The following is a 21,782-nucleotide window of genomic DNA, read 5'->3' as shown; positions in this document are numbered from 1 at the left end:
AATCGGTCGTGGTTAGAAGGTCAAAGCAGGTGTAGATGTAGTCGACAAGGTTTCGGATGTGGCCCCCGGAGTGGGAGGCTGATGTGGAAATGAGGTCAAGGAACTGGTGTTGAAAGGGTTGCACTGAGCACAGATGGGTGGTCCCCGACTCAACCAGATGCCGTAAAAGCAGCCACTCATTCTAGAGTTCGCAAGAATCACAGTCCAGTAGCTACTTCTGGAAACCCAGGGCACGAAGAGGGTCACAAAACGGGTTTGAAGCAGGGGGACTGATACCCCCGGACCCCAGGCCAGGGGTCTGCGCCCCCAGGACTCCCTCTCCCCCAGGAGACGAGCGAGCAGCGAGTCAGGCCGAGGGGAGGCACAGAGGAGGCAGGGCAGGCCAGGCCTGGGTCTCAGTCGCCTCCTAGGGCCTCCGCCCCGCGCCCAGCCCCCACCCCACCCCCGCCAGGCCGGTTCACCGGAAGCACGTGGCCGCCCACCGGCGAGGTTGCCCGGGAGACCCGGGCTGTTTACCAGCGGGACGGAGCCCGGCGGCGGCGGCGGCGGATGGAGCTGAGCAGCGAGGTGAGCGCGTCTGGCCCCGGCCTGCCGAGGCCTGGGAGGGGCCGGGAGAGGCCAGGCCCGGCCCCAAGAGGCGAGCCGAACCGGGGGACACAGGACAGGGGCCAGGAGGGAAGCGGCTCCTCCCCACGGGCAAAGCCAGCCTGGCCCGGGCTCACCGTTGCCGGCGTGGGACAGCTCCCGGGCTCTGCGGAAGCGGAGGGGCCGAGGGACCGGCAGGGACATGCCCGCCTGCCTGATCGGCACAGACCGGCCTCAGACCCAGACGGCCAAGGGAGGTCCGGTCACACTGAGACCGGAACCAGAACTGAGCCTCCCCCAGACCAGCGCTCCTTCACCCAAGTCAACTCTCGCTTTCTAGAGGCTTTCTTGCTCCTCCCCCTGCATCCCTCCTACTGCTCAAGCTTGCTTCTTTCCAGTGCCGCCAGTCCTTGGAAATAACTGAAGTCTTCCCCTCCACCTACCCGTGATACCCAGCCCCCCTCCCCCTACTGCTGTTGGAAGCGTCCCCAGTTCCTTTCCCAAACCTTTGATCATTTGGTGGCTTGTGGTCCAATTTCTCTACTCCCCTTTTAAACCTGGCGCTCTGCATAGGACAGTGTATTCTAACCATTAGTCCTGGGTAGAACTGGGAATGGTACCAAAGTTTTCTCATTCTCAGGCCCGCCAACTGCCATCTCCTGTGGGTTCTTCTGAGCATTTTCATCCTGAAAGCCTCACGAGGAGGGGTGGGGATTGGCAGGGGATACTATTAACTGATAAACATTTTTAAAAGACCAATGCAAGTGTATGCAGCCTTGGTATATGCCAGCAGGTGGTATGTGGGTGGTTGTATTTTACTGCATTTACTGTAGGTTTAGATTTGGGTTGTGAGTTAAATAGGGTGGTCTGACCCTGTGGTGGGGGGTGGGCCCCTTTGGAAAGCAGGAATATGGCTTTAGCGGCTCCTACCAAATTTTCCTTCTTTCCAGTCGATTTGGCGATTTATCTTAAGGAATAAGGCACCTGCCTGTTTGACAGTTCCTTGGAAACCACTATCAATGTTTGTTTCCTGACTCCTAGCAGGCCTCTGGGGTGCAGCTATCATGTTTAAGTAAACAGGCCACTTGCCCACTCAGCTGGCAGCTTGATGGAAGCCCACGCCTAGATCTTGTCAAATCCCTTTGTGGTTGAGAGTCTGCCAGGCCTAGAGGTGGTGAAGTGAGCTGAGCAGGGTTGGGGAATGGGTGCTACAGAAGCCTTCCCGGATGGAGGCGGGCAGGCAGAGTTCGAGACCCATCGTGTGAATGGAGAGGCACAGTTGGCCCAGGTCCCCAAACACCTGTTTCCCCCACCTCCCCTCTCCATGTGATAGAGGGCTGGGGGGAGCTAGTGTTCCCTCCATGTAGCAGATGGTCCCTGCACTCAGGAGGAGGCAGCGGGTGATGAAAGCAGGTTCGATGGAACGGTTCTACCTGAAGGAGGTGTTAGTCTCTAAATAACCATGAGTGGGCTTGTCGGAATTAGTCATAATTGCGGTTTTTCTCTGAGATAGCTCGCAGTCATGTTATCTTATGACCAGGGTGTCTTGAATATGACACCCCCTGAACGTGGATAATTATATAGAACCAAAAGGTATAGAAAGTGCACACACACACTCAAGTTTGACGGCTAAAAATAATCCAGCAGAGAGCCTGTGAGAACACATGACTTTCCCCATCAGAGTTGTTAAGGAAGAGGTTTCTAAGTTACCAAACTTACTGACAGTTGAGCCTTCCCGAGGCATGTGTGGGAGTTAGAAGGCAAGTCTGTGATAATTCTGTCGAAGCTGTGGCAAATTAATAGCCGTTCCTGGGCGGCGGGGAGGGTGGGCGGAGAGGGGGAGTTGGTTTACCAGTTGAGTTTATCTTGGACAGAACAGTTGGACAGTTATGAGCTTCTCATGCCTCCCTGAGTTCAAGCGCCGAGCTGCTTAATTACAAGTGAAAGACTTTAGCACTCAACTAAAAGTAAAGGGGGGAGAAAAACCCCCACATTCTTCACAGTTGATCAGAAAATAGACGAAAATAACAAGGAGCTGGGCAGGCTTTGTGGACGCCAAGGAGACGGCTCCTGAACTGCCGGCAGCCAAACTGGATGCGAAAGACAAGCAGTGGAAAAATGGGAGTGTGAGTGTGGATGCAGACTTGGTCTGGGAGTACAATGGAGCAAACAGAGAGGCCTTTCAGTTCAGAAAGAGAAGGCAGACTCTGAACGGAGTAGGATTTCAGGAACACAAAGGGATATTGTGTTTTGTTCAAATGTGGTTTTCGTGGAGAGGAAGGGGAGGCACCCTAAGCTCTGGCCATTGTGGTCCTATGCACAGAGTGGTCATGCCGGTGGGTAGAGCTAAGGGGCATGAGTTGCATGGCTCAGGGTTGTGTGAGGAGGGCAGCCTGGAGTAAGTGAACGTGACATGAGTATATAATTCAAGTGTGGAATTGGAAGGGATATATCAGAAAGCCTTTTTGGAGGCAGTTTCATAGGTAGTAGCTCGCTGAAGCCCACCTTCTGGCACTTCTGGGCAGTGGGTGGGGCAGGTGGGAGTCCCTGGTTCACCCAGCTGGTTCCAGGTGACGGGTAGTAGACCCACCACAGATGCCCTGGGGGAAAGCTCTGAAGCAACAGGTAAGACTTTTGGACCTAAGATAATAAGGAAGCACTGAATAAGCAGAAAATCAAAACCAAAGCCTAAAAACCTTACCACTTAATTAAGTCTTTGCTATGCACCAGGCCTGGCGCTTACAGCCTTACCTGCAGTATTTCTATCCTCATGTTGCAGATAAAGAGGCTGATGTTTGGATTTCGCAGGTTAAATAATGTTTTCAAGGTCATATTGCTATTCTGTAGATGAGGAAAAGTGAGGTACCGGAAAGGGAGAATGACTGTGCCATGGCCACCCAGCTAGCTCTCCACAGGGCCTGAAATGGAATGCAGGTCTTATGTCACTGGGCCCGTGCCCTTTGCTCCCAAAGATGCTGCTTCTCGTAGACCAAGAGGCTCTGAGAAGCTACCAGAAGGTCTTTAGAGGGCCGGGAGAGAGCTGGTCAGCCTGCGGATGGAGAGCGCCATGGTCACAGTAGTGGTCAGGATTCAGAGGGAGGCAGGGAGCCCAGGACGTTACAGAATCCTGGGAAGTACAGAACCGGGGACTGGGAAGAAACGGTGATAGTAACCATGTGAGTGACAGGGCCACCACGGCGGCGAGGAAACAGGAGCAGACCCGATTTGGCGGTTCCAGGCCTGCACCAAGAAATGCTTACGCTTCCCGTGGGGCCTCAGAGCATGGCTTCTATGTGACTTCACAAGCACCCCCAAACCCAGGGTGTGGGAGAGACAAATCCAGCATTCCTCAAAATGCTTACAAGGTGGTTGGAAGGAAGAAATGCAAACAGCTAACAAAGAGACAGATGTGATAAGTGCTGGGGCAAAGGTGAAGCCCAGCCCCCAAGAACAGGACTGGGTGTCGGGACCTGAGGTCTGTTTCAGGCTCTGCTGGCTTGGTTACCTCGGGGCATTTGCTCTGCCTTTCTGGCTCTCACATCTATAGGATGCGTGTGCGCCCACAGTCCCCTTTGGTGTTGGCCTAGGACAGGGTTTGATAAATGATGGCCCACCACCCGTTTCTATGTGGCTCACGAGCTAAGAGTAGCTTTTACACTTTTAATGGTTGAAAAAAAACAAAAACAAAAGAAGAACAATATTATATGCCACATGAAAATTAGATAAAATTCAAATGCCAGTGTCCATAAAGGAGGTTTTCTTGGAACACAGCCACACACCCACTCACATCCTGTCCCTGGCGGCTCACACTGCAAAGGCAGAGGTGAGTAGTTGTGACAGACTGTGGTCCCCAAAGCCAAAGTATTTACTGTCTGGCCATTTATGGAGAGGAACTGCCACGCCCTGGTCCAGAGCCTCAGTACCTCCCTGTGAGTCCTGGCCAATGGGAGGATCAGCAGCGGGGTCTCCTGCCCCTCTCCCCCAGCCCGATGACCAGGTGAGGGCAGCGGGGGACACTGAGTGAAGTGATTTGTGCAGAGCCACCTAGCCAGGCTGAATGAAAGGATAGCAGAGAGGGAAATAAAGTAAGGACAAGCTCTGGGTGGATGGAAAAAGAGGAAGGAAAATGGTGAGAGGAGAAGGGGGAAATGGGGATCTGGAGGGGGGCTCTTCCCCAGGGATCACCGGCCAGAGCCAAGCGCTGTCAGGTGCAGGAAGCTCTCCAGCTCCGTGCAGGGGGCCTCGTGGGTCTGCCGCTCGGCTCTTGAGTAACCCTGAGCCTGGTTTCCCTGCCGAGTAACTTAACAGGGTCACTTCCACTCTTGTGAGCAAAGACAGCTCCTGATAAGGCTGTGCCTCCACGTCCGTTGTCCGTGGGATGGAATAGGCCACCCTAGGGAGTGCTCCCCACCCCGGGGCCCGGCAGAGTCCGGGAGCGCATCTAGCCAGGCCCTGCCTCAGGACTTGACCCTCTTCCCTCAATACACACTTTCCCCTCCATCAAGGGTGGGCAAACTGTGTCCTGTGGACCAAATCTGGCCCACCTCGATCTTTGTGAATAAAGATTCATCGGAACACAGTGGCAGTCCTTTGTCTACCTGTTGTCTGCAGCCATCCCAGGCTACAGTGGCAGGGCTGAGTGGTTGGGTCGGAGACCACGTGGCTCCCACAGCCAAAACTATTGACAGAGAAAGCTCGCCGACCCCGGCTCTAGATTGTAACACGGCTCACTTCTTCTCATCATTCTGGTCTCTCAGTTTAAAGCCACCCCATGCCCCCCCGCCACCGTAAGAATACGAGTTAGTCTCCCACCCTAGTCACTCTCCAGTGCAATGCTTTATTTTCCTCATAGTTGTTATTACGCTTTGAAAATAGCTGTTTACTTGTGGGTTTAACACCAGTCTTTCCTCACTGTGATAATTCAAGCTGCAAGAACTTTGATTCACTGATACATTCCAGTGCTGGAAATGAATGAATGAACTAATGAATGAAAGAATGAATGAATTGCTGTGCTTCTCCAGATGCCAGAAATTCAGAGAGAAGCTCCCCCCACCCCCTGGCATTGTGGTCAATCCTTATTCTGGCCCCTGCGGGTGGATGGTTTGGATCCAGAAGTCCCAGAAAGTTTAACCTACGGCCTCCTTTTTTCTCCTGCTTCCTTAGGGTCTTGAGAAGCAATGGCCACAGAAGCCCCTGTGAATATCGCCCCTGAATGCAGCCCTATTGTTGGCACAGCAGCTGACAGCTTCGTTTGGCAGCCGAACTCGCCCAGCATGCATGTCATAAGGCCCAAATCCGCCAAGGGCCGGACTCGGCCAAGTCTGCACAAACCCCAGGGCCCGGAGGTGCGCTCCCGCCACACACCATCCTCTCCGCCTCCAGCCGTTCCCTGTGAGTCGCCAAGCAGCCAGAAACTGGGGGTCTGCATGCCCAAATCTCCAAGTCAGGGAGCTCCCGATGAGATCCCGGAGCTGCGGCAACAAGTGCCCATCGGGGCTTCCTCTTCCCTCAACAAATACCCAGTCCTTCCTTCCATCAACAGGAAGACCGTAGAGGAGGGGGCCGTGGAAACCATAGCTAAGAAGGCTGGCTCCCTGCAGCTGAGCAGCATCCAGGCTCTCTACCAAGAGCAGACCTGCACTGTGAGGACGAGCGAAGAAGATTCCAGAGCCCCACCTCATTCCCTGGAGAGGAAATTTGTCGTCCAGACCATGAGGCAAAGTTCCTACAGGGCCAGAGACCTGGAGGAACCATCAGATCAGGAGCCAAGGCTGCTGCTGGCTGTCAGGTCACCATCAGGCCGAAGGTTCGTCCACCATTTCCGGCCAACCGATGCCTTGCAAACCGTTGTCGCTGTGGCAGAACACAAGAACAAGGCCACCTACCAACGCTGCAGCATTGAGACTATGGAAGTGCCCAGGAGACGTTTCTCTGACCTCACCAAGTCTCTGCAGGAGTGCAGAATCCCCCACAAGTCAGTGCTGGGCATCTCACAGGAAGATGGAGAGGGGTGGCCCTGAGTCCGCCGCCACCCAGCTGGGATCCTGGGTCTCTGAGCAAGGAGCATGCTTGGGTGGCGTGGCCTCCCAGGCAGCTTGGTTCCAAGTGCCATATGAACCTGGTACCACTGTGACTCCTGGGATGCTCGCCCTCCGAGCAGCTTCTTTGAAGCAGTGAAATCGGCACATGCCCCAAGTTCATTAAGAAGTTTCTCCTCCTCCAGCCATTAAATTCTCCCCACCGCTGGAGCGAACTGTCAAGTTAGCAAGGCTGTTCCTGGAACAGCTATGACCAGGCTTTCTTTTCTCCTTGGATCCTTTTCTGAAGCAGCTGCCTGCCTGCCTTTACAGTGAACTCACGCTCTCTTGAAGCCAGTGGTTTGCCTTTCTGTATTTGATGCAGGATTAAACACTTCGCAGAGAGGACTCTGCTCTGGTCAATAACCAGAAATACTGCCCTGGCGTTTGTGTTTCTTGCCAGCATCTTTAAGAAACAGGCGGTTGACCCTATCTTGGGAGCAGCCTCTTTGCCAGGCTCGGGTGACCCGAGTTTCTTGGGGATTGCCATTTGTGTGAGGTGATTTCTGAGGAAATAATAGGCCTTTAGCTAATACAAACCCGCCAATACATTTCTTAAAAGAGCCTGAGAGCTGGAAAGTAAATCCCTTCCACAAGCATAGATTAGCCAGTAGCTACTTTACTTTTAGTAGAGATTGACCAGGTCTACAATTTTTGGTAGCTACTCCCTGTGTACAAAATTTTTCCCAGACTGAGAAAAGCCAGCGTAATCTGACGTCCTTTGCTTTTGTCAGTAATGGAATCTTGTTTTTAAATTGCACACACCTGCAAGTCTGCAAAGTATGTAGGAAAGCCCCCCTTGGCTTACCTGGGTGTGGACACGTTGTCTGATCCCCAGTTTCAGTGTCTTCTCTACTTCCAACACGGAGGCTCCCTTGAAAGGATGGCGGTGCCCTGTTCTCTGATTTAGAATCCTCTGGAGGAAGAGGCCTCCTCGGGCTGGTGTCACTTTGCTGTGCCTGTGCTAAGAGTCCATGTGCCCAAATGTCTGGTTGATGAGCATGACGCCTGTAGCTGTGTTGCAGACCTCAGAGTCGCATTTCTCCTACTCTAAAGTGGTGATATGGACATTTGCCAAAGTTCTCTTGTGTTGTGAGCTCAGCAAGACTCCCCCGTCTCATCTGGATCCCGTTTATGGCCAAAGCACCACCCAGGATAGGGGAGACCTGTCCTCCCCGAACCCGGCCATCACGCAGCCCTGAGTGCTAACATGCATCCCTGCCTCCTAGGTCCCTAGTGAAGGCAGGCGGTCTAGAAGTGTCCTAGTGTTGTCACCTCTACAACACGTGCATCTTATGCACAGATAAGGACTGTGGTTGGAAGTGTTGCTTCCAGCAAATCGATACTTAGCCATGGAGATGAATCGCAACATTGCTGCCTCTGAAGAAGGCTCATCTTGTCCCAACTGCATCCCACGCCGCCCAGATGATTCTAGAATAGGTTATTTTGGAACATTTTTCCAAGTTTCTTATTAAGATACCAAATACCATTTGGTCAGCCGCTCCTTTGTCTGCAAAGATCAGCTTGTGGTGCCTTGGGCAGGCCCACACGATGGGCCACATTCCCCCCGCTGCTGACCACACAGAAGGGCCTGGTGACTTGAGCCTGGAACTCACAGTACAGGAGTTTCACCTCCCACCCAGGACTCAAGCACATTAATTCTGCCTCTGATCTAGGAAGCTGGGGGAAGAGCCTCCCACAAACTCACACCTACTCTGCGGTAAGAATAAAATCCCACCCACCTGGGACTTGGTAACTTCTCCAGGCAGGAGATCTTTAGATCGCGGTGAAATGGAGCATGCTTGAAGGGGGCAGACCTTCCGCACTTGGGGTTTTGCTATTGCTGTTGAACTTAGACTTTGGGGTGGCGGAGAAAAATGGAAGGCATAGAGCATAGAAATAGTTTAGGATAGCTTGGGATATGCGAACAAAGCTAGATTTGAAACACTTTAATCAACATTTCTGCAGGGATGAAAGATGATGATACTAACAATAAAAACCAATTTGCATGAACCTGAGTCAGTGGAGAAACGTGTCTTCTTATTTCAGCCCAAGACTGGAGCCACCGCACGCTCGTGGACAGAGGGACTTGTTCACCCCAGCTTCACTCTCCCTCTTGGCCAAGCACTCGGCTCTGCTGCTAGATCCCAGTGCCTCCCCCAGGCGCCCAGATGCCCACCCTTCCCACAGCTCTGGCTCCTCGCTTCTGTCAGAGCACTGAGCTCGTCTGTGTGGGGAGAGGCTCCTGAATTTCTCCCCCAAATCATTCCACGTACTCCCCTTTTGAGGTCGGCAAGAACAGGCTGTGTGAGAATTTCAGAGTTCTTGGCTCTGCGTGTGGCACTGCCAATCAGGTGCCCTGGTCCAGTGGGCCCAGCACACTGCTCTTGGTGGCCCGGGGTAGGTCTGAAGTTTGCCCACTGTGCGGTCACAGACCTGAGTCACTCATTTAACCAACAGTCATGGAGGGGCAGACCCTGTGCTGCGCACTTGGTGACAGGCGTGGGCACCCTAGCAAAGGAACATCAGCAAGAAAATGTGGAACCATCTCTGGACTCAGACCAGCTGAAGCCGGCAGCTGTAGCTTCACCCGGAAGGATCCTGGGGCGAGGACCAGGCCAGGCCACTACCCGGTCTTCACCCCACCTTGTGGAAGCGCGAAGGGAACTCTTCTTCCCCACCCCCTCAGCCTTTTCTAGTGATGCAGGATCGCTCGTTAGGGATGCGAACTTTGCATAGGACAGAGCTTCATGACAAGTTATTCTGCCATCCCCCTGACGGGGTCCAGTAGGTAAATCGGTCCTGGCAGCAGAAGGAACAGCAGGACGAATAAGTGACTCATCGCTCAGCATCCAAAACGTTTTCACCAACAGATGGCAGGTGGTTTTAACACAACAGTTTTGCCCCGAAAGTACCTGGGGACTCAGCCAACAGCCGTCGATCCAGGGCGGCCCTGCTGAAGAGGCGAGGTGAACAGGACTGTGGGCCGGGAGTCACCCCAGAACTGCCCCACGAACACACTTCACGAGGAAACGAAGACAAGCCTTGAGGCTTCCACTCCAATTAAAAACTTGAAAGACCAGTGACAGGTCGCTGTCACTGTCATGCATGACAAAAGTAAGGCCATCCATGCCCTAGGCTTTGCTTTTGTTCACGCTTTTAGCACCATTTTAGAGGGGTGTCTAATGTCAAATAAAGCCATCCTGCCCTAAGGGGCAAAAAAGCTTCTCTTTACACAGTTTTTCATTCAAGGCTTCATAATAAATTGAGAGAAAAGGGTGCACGGTTGCCTGTGGTTTGGGGTGTATTTTCCATGAGCCTTTTATATGGTCAGAGGATCTACTTTTACACCTTTTAAACAGAATTGCAAAGAAACCCTGAGATTTTTTTACTTCAGCACGAGCTTGGCAATCGTTCTGAGAACTGAAGCAGGAATACCTGTTTTCTTCGTCCACTAAGGCAGCACACCGCAACAAAGTTAAAATTCTGAGCATGTTTACCCTCACCCTGAAACCAGAACCAATCAACCCCCAACCTCATACGCAGAGAGGGTCGGAGGCCACCGCAGAGAAGTTAGCAGCCCTGCGGAGCAGACTTCTGGTGACTCACTCACCAACACACAAGGCAGCCACTCACATTATAAAAATAAAATCCGGTGTTTTATTTTGTGTCTACATAGGTGATATGACATTTTCCCTTCCCGATGAGGGCAGTTTCAACCAGCCCTTTTTGACATCCCTCTGTGTTCCTCTCCCTGCAAACAGTTCAGAAAGCAGCAATCCTGAGCAGCTGATGCACAAGCACAAATCTCTGGGGGTATTTTTGGACACACTTCAGTCCTATTCCAAGAAGTCGAACAACTGACATTGGGTACCATTAGGGGAGCCTCATTCCCACGGTCCTGCTCAGAGGGGCGCTCTGGCTGCTGTGTTGAGAGTGGACTGTAGGGGGCAGAGCGGAAGACGGGAGGCCAACTACTGGACACTGACAGTAACCAGAGGAGAGATGTGGTGGCTTGGGCCAGGGTGGTAGCCATAGATGTCATGGACACATAATCCACTTGCTTAAGGAAAACAAAAAGGCAAGATAGTTTGACAAGTTGGGATTTTGCTCGACCATGTCACCAGAGTTTCTGTAGAAACAAACATGACAGCAACAAGACAAATACATGGTTGGCAAGGGAAAAACACACCAGCAGCAACATTCATACGCGGGAAATGCGTGAATGTTTTTGGACAAATGTGTAGAGACTTTCAAAGCTATTAATTGCTTCAGTTAAGAGACACAACTGAAAAGGTCACTATTTCACATAATGTATAGGTTAAATCAATTACCATCTTACTCTAGGGATATGATTACCGGCCAAGGTTACTTTAGGAGAAATCCTTGTTCCAGTAAAATAACACATTGTTTATTTCTCTCTTCCTTCCCTCCCTCTCCTGCCTCCCTTCATTCCCTTATTCATCCAAATCCAGCAGCTCTGATTTGGGGTGCAGTTCCACTTGGGCAGGCAAAGAAAACCACTGTCCTTTGGTATAACTGACAAAGCCCCTAGTTTCATAATTTCCATGCCCACATGTTCTTTGCTTTACAATGAGATCTGTGCAGGAGGGCCCTGGTCCTTTTTGTGACCAGCTCAGAGCTGCACCTCTGACATCTGCCCTCTAGCAGAGAGGTGGGGGTCATGGGTCTTCTCTGGTTGGTGAGTACCACCGGCAGGCATCCTGGGTCTGCTCTAGCCCCAGCCCACTGTTAACAAGGCCAGCTACCTGCAGACCATGGGAGAATGGCAGCGACTCTCACCCTCCCCACAGGGAAGTACAGTCTGGAAATGACCTGCTGTTCCCACTCCAGCCCTGCACCCAGTCCTGGAATACTGCAGTGTCAACCCGGACCAGGCTTGAATGGGCCATATCCCAGAGACTCTGGATCCAGACCCTGTAGAGGTTTGTTGGTTTCCCCAGCCCAGGCCTGGGCCACAGCTGGCTCTTTTCCTTGTTAATGGAGTTCCCAGCAGGCCCTCATATTATTCAGATCAGCTGTATGTAACAAAATAGTTCAAAAATGTATACAGGCACCTGAATGCTAGGCACATATTAGGTCTGTCGGTGAACAGGGCCAAAATTCCCTGCCATTATGGAGGTTACAGTCTAATGCCTGGAGACAGAAAAGAAACAATGTACATAGTAAATAATATAGTAAAAAAAAATACACGTGATGGAAAATGGAAAAGCAGAACAGGGTGAGGGGGAGCTGGAGAGCACAGGAGAGTGGGAAGTGGGGTAGGGGGAGGTTGTGGGGTGCGGAGTGGGGTTTGTAGAGGATGAAATCTTACATGGCAGAGGGGTGGGAGGTGCCAAGGCAGACCTCATAGACAAAGCAACATCTGAGTGGAGAAACTTGAGAGAATCAGCCGTGCTCCAGGCTAGAGGCGGGGGCGGGGGTTGGTGGGGGTAGGGATCATGCTCCTGCCAGAGGGGATGCACAGGCCCCAAGGAAGGAGCATGTCTAGCCTATTAGAGGGAAGGGCAGTCCATGCGACTAGAGTGAGGAAGGGGTAGGGCTGTTGGAGATGGAAGCAGAGCAACAGATCACATGGGGCGTTTCAGGCACTGTAACCCTGGGTAGGATGGGCCCGCTGCGGGGTGCTGGGTGGATGAGTCAGACCTGACATACATGTTCACATCAGCACTCTGGCTGCTGTGCTGAGAAGAGGCGAGGGTAAAAGATGGAAGACCAAGTAGAAGCTATTGCTTCTACAATCCAAGCGAGAGATGCAGACCAGGGAGGTAGCCACAGATGTCATGCGAAGCGGTCAGCTTCTGGGTAAATCTAATCCATTTACTTTTTAAAGAAGTATTACTTAATTTTATTGTAAAAATCATATTAAAGTAAGTGCTAACCCATAATATGCAGCAGCATCATCAATTATTTCTCCAGGCAGAAGAGGCTTACTCTACAGAATCCATTACACTCTGCCCCCCCCCAAAAACCACACTTTTTTTTTAAATAATGGGAAATTTGAAAAATAAAGAGAAGATCGACAAGGAAACTAAAAATTGCCTATAATCCTTTCAGTCAGAGATAACCGTTGTTAATATTTTGGAATATATTATTTCATTCTTAAAGATTACATTTATTTTGCACATTACTTTCTTGCCAGGAGGCACACATTGCATATTTTTAACATTTGTAACCCTAGCAAAAACAGCATTTTTTTTTTACATTTTTTATTGACTCATAATCATTTTACAGTGTTGTGTCAAATTCCAGTGTTCAGCACAATTTTTCAGTCATTCATGGACATATACACACTCATTGTCACATTTTTTTCTCTGTGATTTATCATAACATTTTGTGTATATTTCCCTGTGCTATACAGAAAAACAGCAGCTTTATATTCTTTTTCCCAATTTCTATAGTCTTCATCATTATTATAAGACTGAGTAATATTTCAACATAACTAATTTATTAAGTTATTTCCCTTTTGGGGAACATTTACATATTTTCATTTTTTGCAATAGAAGCTAATGCTGAAATCTTCATTTCTGTGGCTTTTTGCATCTGAATTATTTCTTTAGAACAAATTTCCAGGAATAGAATAGGTAGGTCAAATTTTATATATATATATCTTTATGGATTCTGCTTTGCTTTTTGGCAGATTATATAACAAGCACCTAACAGTTTCATTACAGCATCTTCAGTTTTAATGTTACTGCTTTTTATATTTTATTTTTGTGTGAAATAGAACCTAAAAGTTTAAAAAATATTTTTCATGTCTTTGAGTACTTTGAATATTAATACTTTTTACATATCCTTCAAATAATTTTAATATTAAAATAAAAAACTCAAGGGGCAGTTAATTTGTTGTCATAATGTGAGACACTCCATTCCAGTAAAGGCAAGGAAAGAGGAGACTGGAGGGTGGTGCTGAGAGATAAATTTGTTCTTACTATTCGTATTTGTTGATACATGCATCATAGTTGATATAAGCATTACACTTTCCAAACTATATGTAGTCATGAGCTGAACTGTATGCATGTTGAATTTTTATGAATCAAATCTTGGTTAAATACATATCTCTTCATTTTTTTTTCAAATTTGCGGCTGTATTTTATTTATTTTTTATTTTTTTAACATTTTTTATTGGATTATAGTCATTTTACAATGTTGTGTCAAATTCCAGTGTAGAGCATACATGTCTCTTCACTGAGCCAGAAAACTGAACATGTCCATGCACCAGTCATGGGGCATAAAGAGGAACTAGGCAGGTCTTTGCTCTCAAGGAATTTCCAGTCTAGTGGGAAAAGGCATGTACATTTTAAAAAATCGTACGTGGTAAGTTGTATGCTGGTCTTTTATCTCCTCTGACAATGGTCTAAAACCAACTAAGCACCATAGTGGCAGAAAATAGTCCTATTGATCTGAAAGAAACTGTCTTGGACGGAAGCCTGAATGCTCAGCTCTCAAAGCCATAAATGATCAGTCTGAGGACCTGGGCTACCGAACCACAGTCTTCTAACATCTTTTAATTTGGATTTAAAAAGAGGGTGGATAGAGGATATACAAGATGCAGATTTAGGAAGAGGCCGGTCTGGGAGTACAGAAGTCAGTCCACTCTGCAGAGAGCATCTGCCCCACTGGCATATACACTGGAAAGGGGCCATTGAGGACACACTCCTGGGATTTACTGAAGATGCTCTTGGACTTGATCCTGGCTGTCCAGGCTGGCCCATGCTCCTCAAATCAGTCCCCAAAGGCCAGGCTACCAAGGCATCTGGCACCAACCAGCCTTGATTCCTTGGTCTTGTCCTCTAGGAAGCTCAAGTGTAACGTACGTGCTCAAGAGAGGACAAATCAACACACACATTCACAGTCAACCCCGGAGGCTGCAGCTTCTTCAGGCACAGGAGTGGGAAGACCAGTGTGTAAAAGGGTGGTGGCGGGCGCCATGCAGCTGGCAGACTAGGGTGAGGCTGCAAGCACTGGGGAAAATTCAGACCATCCCCAATATACCTTTGATTCAGCAGAGACACAGTGCCTCCCAATGAACTCTAAGACTGTGTCTGATAGGCAAAAATTAAAGCACAGATTTTAAAAGGGGGCCACAGCATACAAAACACTCTACAGATTTTTTAAAAGATTCACCCCAGATCTTCTGAACTAAAGTCTCCTGGGTTGGAGCCTGGGAACCAGCCCCAGGGAATGACAAAGGTCCCCAGACTGAGCACCGCTGGGCTGTGCTAGGTCATCTCAAGGTCCCATTCAACACCTGTGGTCTCTGAGGCTCTTCATCTCAGTCTCAACAGGCCAGACCAGCGACTGGCCTCCCAGCCTGTCGGGGCCAGCCGACAATCGATCAGGTCCAGCCTGCCCTGGGCCATCCAGCTCAGCTTGTCAGGAGCCCCCTCTGAGTTGCAGCCTCAGGCCCAGCCTTCTCTAATGCTCTCTGCGGGGAGCAACCTCTCCCTTCCGTGGGTTTCCCCAGCTCAGGATCCCCCCAAGTTCTCACAGAAAAAAACACTCCCATATGGAGGAGAAAGAGCTCAGGATTTAGCATCAAGGCCTCATCGTCTACTGGGTGGGTCACACTTGGCCCAAGTGTCAGTCTTCCCGCCTGCAAACGGAAATGACTGCTCCACAAGGGGCTGTGGGAAGAGAAGCAATGTTTATTGAGGATGTTTCGACGCCCGTAAATGTAGGTATAAGTGCTCATTTTTTAATTTTCGTAACTACCTGTCTTATACGGTTGTCATCTCTCTCTTCATTTGTTCCACAGACATTTAGCGAGCAGCTGCTTTGCGCCAGGGACCAGGGATACAGGAATGAAGACGTGCTCACTGCCCGCAGGGAGCTCCCCATGCAGTGAGGGAGGCCGATCGGTGCACAGAAAACTGTCACATCACCAGACCATGTCAAGTGTCTAAGCAGTGCTTGGCACACAGCAGGTGCTCAGTTAGTGTTTGTGGGCTTAGTGAATACATTAGAGGATATTATGGAATCGCAGATGGAGGATGAAGGAAGCTTCTAGAGGCTCCGAGGGCCGGGTAGGAGAGAACTAGCCAAGGAGGAGCGATGTCCCAGAACCAGCACAAAGCTGGCCTCTTTTACGAGGCTGCGAGGCCCTTCGACACTGGCCTCTGACTCATTCATCCTCTGCTCCTCTTGGTGCTCAGCAGTGGGGCATCTGAGCAGGTGCCAAAGTCCCCAAAATGAAACTGTTAAAGATTCTGCTTTCGAAACAAATCTTCAGCATCAACAGCCTAAAACTGACTTAGGTCATTTGGGTCACTCAAGCCCTTTGGCCAGTTCACAGGGACGTGTCTCAATGACGCCAAGAGAGCTTGGCAGGGTTTTCCAAGTCCCCGCAGTGCTCTGGGGAGAGCTGGCAAACACAGGCTAATTCAGTCCATCTGCTCCGGTCCTCATCCACGTATTTCAGAGCACATCTCTCCTCACCTTAATCAAGATAATACATGCTTAGCAGCGAGGGACCTGGAAGACAGGGAGGACCCTGTTCTCTCAGTACTTCCCATTTCCACAAGAACAGAAGCCCAGTCTGCAGGGAAGACAAGCATCAGACCAGTAATCAGACACTCTCATGGCCCTTGCTTGGGTGCCTTTCAGAGACCACGTTTCTGAATTGAAAACCGTGGGCTCAGAGAATGGCTCTGAGACAGAGCTGTCACCCCGAGGACATGGGGTGAGTGCATTTGGGGATCCCTCTATGATCTTCGTCCTTGGATACATTCAAGAATAGAAATGCAGCCTTGAGACCAGAATGGTTTACACATTCCCTGGCTGGGCAATCTCTCAGGATCCTGTCACTTCTGTGACCCTGCAGCCCACCAGGGGGCTGGGTCTTTATCATACATAACTGGAGCTTTTGCTAAAAGCAAACACGACCGCCAAGCTGTAAGCACAAACAGCTCCGTCCTGCAACGTGCTCGCAAATGAAGTTCAGGTTCAACAGCTGCCACAGAGCTCTCTGACACGGCCAGCTGCCCGGACCGAATGGGACTGCGTTTCTCCACCGTTTACATCCGGGGCCAGGTGAGCCAGCAAGGTGTGCAGACAGTCTGACCGAGCTCCGGAACCTCCGGCCCTGGGAGAGTCAGTCTTCCCTTATTTGATGCATAGCCTGTGCGTGGCACTGTGACGGGAGAGGGTGGTTATACAGGTGGGTGTGTGTAGAGGTTGCGGTTCAAGCCAGACGACATTCTTCCTGCCTGAAGGAGATCACAGAAGGACACGTGCGGTTCAGAATTCATACAGAATGACCTGCCTGCTGCACCAGCCGGTTCTCTCCCCCTCCTACAGCCACTGCTCAGTCTCTACCCCATTAACCTGCCTTTACTTTCCTTCATTTTTTATTATTACCTGAAATTTTATTTATGGATTTGTTTGATAGCTGTTTTCCTAACCCCAATATAAAGTCCATGAGAACTGCGACCTTGCCTGTCTGGCTGGTAAACTTGTGTTGAACAAGTGAATGAAAGCCCCAGGGCCCAGAGCACATCCCAGGTACACCAGTTTGGCGCCTTTTGGAAATGGCAACCTAAAGGTACATTATCCAAGAGGAAGTGGTTTTCAGCTTCCTGAAGCACCTTCTCTAAGCTGATGTGGCTGATTTAACTCAAACAACTGGAGGTAACCTGAACCTCATAAAGTTATTTAAGCTGCCAGGGCAAACGCAGCTCTTTGTGTAAGGTGGCCGGACCACCTGGGCTCAATCCTGCCCCCCCCTTCCAGCCAGGCCTCCTAGGGCAAGTTATTAACCTCTCTGTGCCCTCGCTGCCCAGGGTTTTTAGTCAGGGTGGTTAGCGTGCTTGGCTCCCAGGGCTGTGAGAATGAACCAGGTTAATACACACAAAGCACTTAGAATTGAATGTGGCATGTGGTCACCACTCTTGTCAAAACTCTGCAAGGGAAATGGATGGAGATGCTCTTGCATGTGCTCAAATGAGTCAAGAGGGGTGTTTCTGAGCAGGGCGCCTGCGCCTGATGGATATCAGGCCACCAAGGGCTCTCTGTCCAACCTCAGGGTCCCCTGGCCTCAGGCTTCTCCCCGCCTGCATCACCTTGGCTTCTACCCTCTCCCAAGTGTGCCATCTGAGGTCCCTCCTTCAGGCCCTTCAGTTACTCCACAGCGCCACCTGGTGTCCTTCCTAGAGGAGCCGCTCAGCAGTTCCCAGGCCCATCCTCACCCTAGTGATGAAATCCAGCAGACACACTGGGCACAGATTTTGCAACTAGGATGCGAACACAGACATGATTTAGCATAGCAACTGCTATGAACACAGTTTCCCCGTCCAGGACAACGTCTGGGGTAAATCTTTCCCCTCCGTCTCCCAAGGAGAGCACGTGACAAGTCTGGGAGTCTATGTCCCGAGGCCAGGTGACACCTACGTGCCTCAGTGATACCGAAGCCCCGCACAGAAGGCGGGGGTGGGCAGGGGCTGGCTCTCGAATAACAGGAACCGTCTTGGCCTTCACCAGGCACGAGGTTCTTGCTCACTGCTGGGCAGCACGTGAACCTCCGCCTGCAAAAGTCAGGGGAGGCCATGGCGAGGAGGTCACCCTGCAGCCGAGTCTTACATGGTGGAACAAGAGGGCGGAGAAGTGGGAGGGAAGAGCCTTCTAGGCAGCGGGGTGAGCACGGAGCCAGCAAGGGCCACAGATTTTCGAACTGGATTGTCTCGTGACCAAAATCAGAAGGTGGTTCCAGAAAGGCCTCTCTGTGTCTGTCTAAAGGGTCAAGGAGGGTGAGGCCGGGAGAGCGGCTTGCAGGGCCTGAGGCTGTGGCAGCCGAAAGTACAGCCTCGCTCCAGGCCACTTGGCAATGACTAAGCTTCTTTATAAAGGACAGCATGGAAATTCTCGATTTAACACCACGCTGGTGGGTCAGCCTCACGGTCTGAGCACAACCCAGATGGCCAGAGTGCATGGGAAGGGGGCCTGGGCTGCTGTGGAAGCGACCGTGACCAGCGGCCAGCACTGTGGCTGAAGTCTGACTGGCCCCGATGGACAAGCCAGAGACAGCAGAGACCTTCTGCAGTGTCCATGGGCAGAGGTCCTCCTTAACCTGCTGCTCCCTCCCCATTCACAGAAAGGGACACACCTCCTCCCAGGATGGCAGGATCACACGTCACCCAGGCAACGAATGCCCTAAACACATGCTCTGTGCCAGGCCCTTAAGTACAAACTTTCCATGGTCTCTCTTTTTGCCTCACACAACCCCAGGGGTGGGCTCCCAAAGAGGAAGAAAATGCCCACATGACACAAGGGTCCTTGCCAAGAAGGGAGGAAGAATTCAGAACAATATGAACCCTGAAATCCCAAACTAGCGGCTGTTTGATGAACAGAGGACATTATGTCAGAAACCTCTTCCTCCTTACCCCTTTCAGCCCTCCACACCCAGCCAGAAATCAGGGCTTTTTTTTTTTTTAAGGCCTCTGGTGAAGGCTCTTTGTCTATCAAAATGTCTGCTGAATACTTGTTACATTTTCCTTTTTAAAGTCCTTTATTAATTGATGGGGTGGCTTTACTCTGGGGATTTTCATTTCTGTCCAACCTGGGAAATGGCCCTGAGCTTTCATGAGGTGGTCTCTGGTTTTTTCAGTGTGCTCATTACTTACATGTCTCAATTCCTGGTTTGAAAAAGACATTCTATTCCTACAGGCACACGACGGATTCCATCGCCCCTAACACTTGCCCCTCTATAACCAGGCCCTGGAGAGTGCCTGGGAGGTGGACCATTTCATCCAAGCATTTACTGCTTGGAGCAATAGTTGGGGAGGCTGGTGTGAGCTGCAGCTGGTCCAGCTGGTTAGAGATGAGTCCGGGCAAGCTTCTCCTGCTATTCACTTAGGAAGACAACTCAGCTGGGAAAGTTAACTAAGACCAGGATCCCGGATAACTGCATTGGCCAAGTGTCTCATGTACCATTTTAAGGAAGGCTGCGTGACTAGCTGTGAGCAGGTGTATTTCAATGAGCGGAGGCTTATGTCGCCTAGTTGAGGATGACAGCTCTTTGTTCTTCTGTGAAAAGGCTAGCAGAAAGTCCAACCAGCACGAGGGCTGTACGCCAGAGAGCTGCCCCACCCAGTGCCTGAGAAGGGGAGGGTATTGTGGTTTGTGCAACGTGTCCTCATAAGCCAGAGCCCAAAGTATGTCAGCAACCGAAACAGCCTCAGGGCGAAGCTGTATCGGAGTGGGGACCAAAGAGCAGTTAGTTACCTCTGAAGCCCTGGGCAAATGGCAACTGTCACTCCCCTGGGAGGCAATGGATATTTAGAGGATGCATTTCCCCTCTGGTCTTGCTGAAGCAGAGTCAAGAACTGCCTAGAAAAATGCCCATCAGGGTTCTGTGACCTTTGAGGGAAAGTGGTATCCAGGGAGCCAAGGGCCTTACCGAGCAGCGTGCTGGGAGTAGCCTCCATGAGTCACTTGTAAACCTAAAGAGCTTCCCGGAGGAAGGGTAAAAGAGACAGCAGACTGATGCTTCTGTGAGCACAGCTGCCTGTCTGACCCCAACCCTCGGGAGACACCCGACACTCTGTGGTGTGGTGCCAAGATTCCCGGCCTCCACAGGAGACAGCCCCAGACCCCCGCCCCAGGCTGGCAGGTCGCATACCAGCTCAGCAAACACACCCACAGCCTCTTCGAGCTTCAGTTCCCTTCTCTACAAAGCGGAGGCGTTAACACCTGCCCTGTTCACTTTCCAAACTGTTCTGAGGGACCGAAGAGAGAGAATAAACGTGGAAGCATGTTGTACACGATAGAAGCCTGTGCCCACGCCATGCGAGGAGGTGAAAGGTCACAGAGGTGAAAGGTCACCTGAACCTCTGGGTTTGAGCACCCATGGGCTCCTGGGACTCAATTTCACCCCCAGCTGGATCTGAAACCCAGAGTCTCCTGTCCCACTTCACCAAATCCCTGCAGGATAGTCCTTAAAACTTGGATGTTGATTTGAATTTCTGGGTTCCCTGAGTATTTCTCTAAAACTGGCCAGTCTTTACAAGCACCGTAGGTGCTGAAAGGTGAGCTCTGAAAAACAAACAAGAAAGAATCTCCCACACCTGGGCCAGAAAATGTGGGACTACAGTCCAGGCACCCTGTTGAGACCCAGTTTATAAAGCAGGATCCAACCCCGTCTCGTGGGATCCATCCCCCAGAAGGTCAAGGTTAAAAGGTCCCTGAGCCACTTTTGGTGGAGAGATAGAAGCCCAGACCAGCTGTCTCCAAAACCAAGGCGAGGTTGCCTGGCGACCAGGTGGTCACCTTCCCAAAGACAGAAAGAAAGCCTTTACCTAGGTTGTGCTTCCAGAAGGGATTCGCATTTTGCTCTTGTAAAACTATTTCCTGGCTGAGAGCTGACCTACATGGCCGTCCCTGCCCACACTGGTAATTGTTTACCACGGGGTGCCTGTTCTTTGGCCACCGTCCTTTCTCTGGCTTTCAGCCTGTTAATTGGTTTCCAGTGGTTCTGTTGCACCAACTGTACTGAATCCCTCCCTCTGATCTGTCTGCTGGCTTCCCTGAGATGCCCAGGAGAACAGATGCCCCCAAAGGCATCGCACTGACCCCAAAGAGGCATCTTCCCGCAGCCACCATCTTATAAGAAGGGGTCATTTGACGGTTCTTGAAAAATATTTGTGACCACGTAGAAATGGAGAAGGGAGGCTACAGGGGAATGAGGGAGGAAGGCAGGCAGGGCAACCCGATGGAGAGGTGCTCTCTTTCTTTCTTTCTTTCTTAAGACCAAAGAATACTCAAAGCGGAAAAGAGTCGCAAGGCAGAGCTGGGAGGGGAGCCACACTTATGGAGAGGCGGGGGAGCTCCGCTCTCTCGGCTGGGAAGCCAAGGACTCTACAGCTTAAGATGCGTCACAAATCAAAGCACCCTTAGATGGTCACAGGGAAGGACTCTGGTGAGGAGTCTGGATCAGAGAGGGAGAGGTGACTTAGCCGGTTAGGGGAAGCATTGGACTAGCTCCTCAGACTTTCTGGCTCCCACGCCAATGGTCTTTCCAGTCATCAGACCAATGCCATCGCCTTCCCCTCTAGAGCTCTGTGTGGGGTTTTATCTGTTTTATTCACAGCTGTATCTGAGTGCCTT

The 21,782-nt window shown here is 50.8% G+C and overlaps 2 protein-coding genes across 6 annotated transcripts in view; one reads left to right on the top strand and one right to left on the bottom strand.

Moving 5' to 3' along the window:
- PLA2G2C (phospholipase A2 group IIC) overlaps positions 1–7,556 on the bottom strand; it is a 30,745-nt gene extending 23,189 nt beyond the window's left edge. For 2 of the 4 annotated variants that reach the window (XR_012079450.1, XM_072975230.1), the window contains exon 1: positions 7,471–7,556. The gene's annotated coding sequence lies outside the window, so the exon portion shown is untranslated. Of the gene's footprint in view, positions 1–722; positions 1,282–7,470 lie in introns of those variants that run through there. The other 2 variants (XM_015237975.3, XM_072975232.1) reach the window with 2 other exon arrangements.
- On the top strand, positions 485–10,325 carry UBXN10 (UBX domain protein 10). 2 transcript variants are annotated; one of them, XR_012079449.1, is made up of 3 exons: positions 485–567; positions 5,749–8,382; positions 8,712–10,325. XR_012079449.1 is itself a non-coding variant. In XM_072975229.1 (2 exons), exon 2 carries the CDS (start codon positions 5,763–5,765, stop codon positions 6,603–6,605), a length of 843 nt encoding a protein of 280 aa, XP_072831330.1. In that variant the 5' UTR covers positions 485–567; positions 5,749–5,762; the 3' UTR covers positions 6,606–8,680. The 2 variants fall into 2 exon arrangements, 1 of the variants encoding a protein (XP_072831330.1); XM_072975229.1 differs by lacking the exon at positions 8,712–10,325 and having other exon boundaries at positions 5,749–8,680.
- Positions 10,326–21,782: the final 11,457 nt, after the last annotated feature.

The sequence above is a fragment of the Vicugna pacos genome, chromosome 13 (genome assembly GCF_048564905.1).
Source record: "Vicugna pacos chromosome 13, VicPac4, whole genome shotgun sequence".
Taxonomy (NCBI): Eukaryota; Metazoa; Chordata; class Mammalia; order Artiodactyla; family Camelidae; genus Vicugna; species Vicugna pacos.
Note: the sequence above shows the minus strand (reverse complement) of the source record. Positions and strands in the feature narration are given on the sequence as shown.

What these genes read in the sequence shown, in the direction of transcription:
- UBXN10 (XM_072975229.1), top strand. Translation starts at nt 5,763, where the DNA reads ATGGCCACAGAAGCCCCTGTGAATATCGCCCCTGAATGCAGCCCTATT.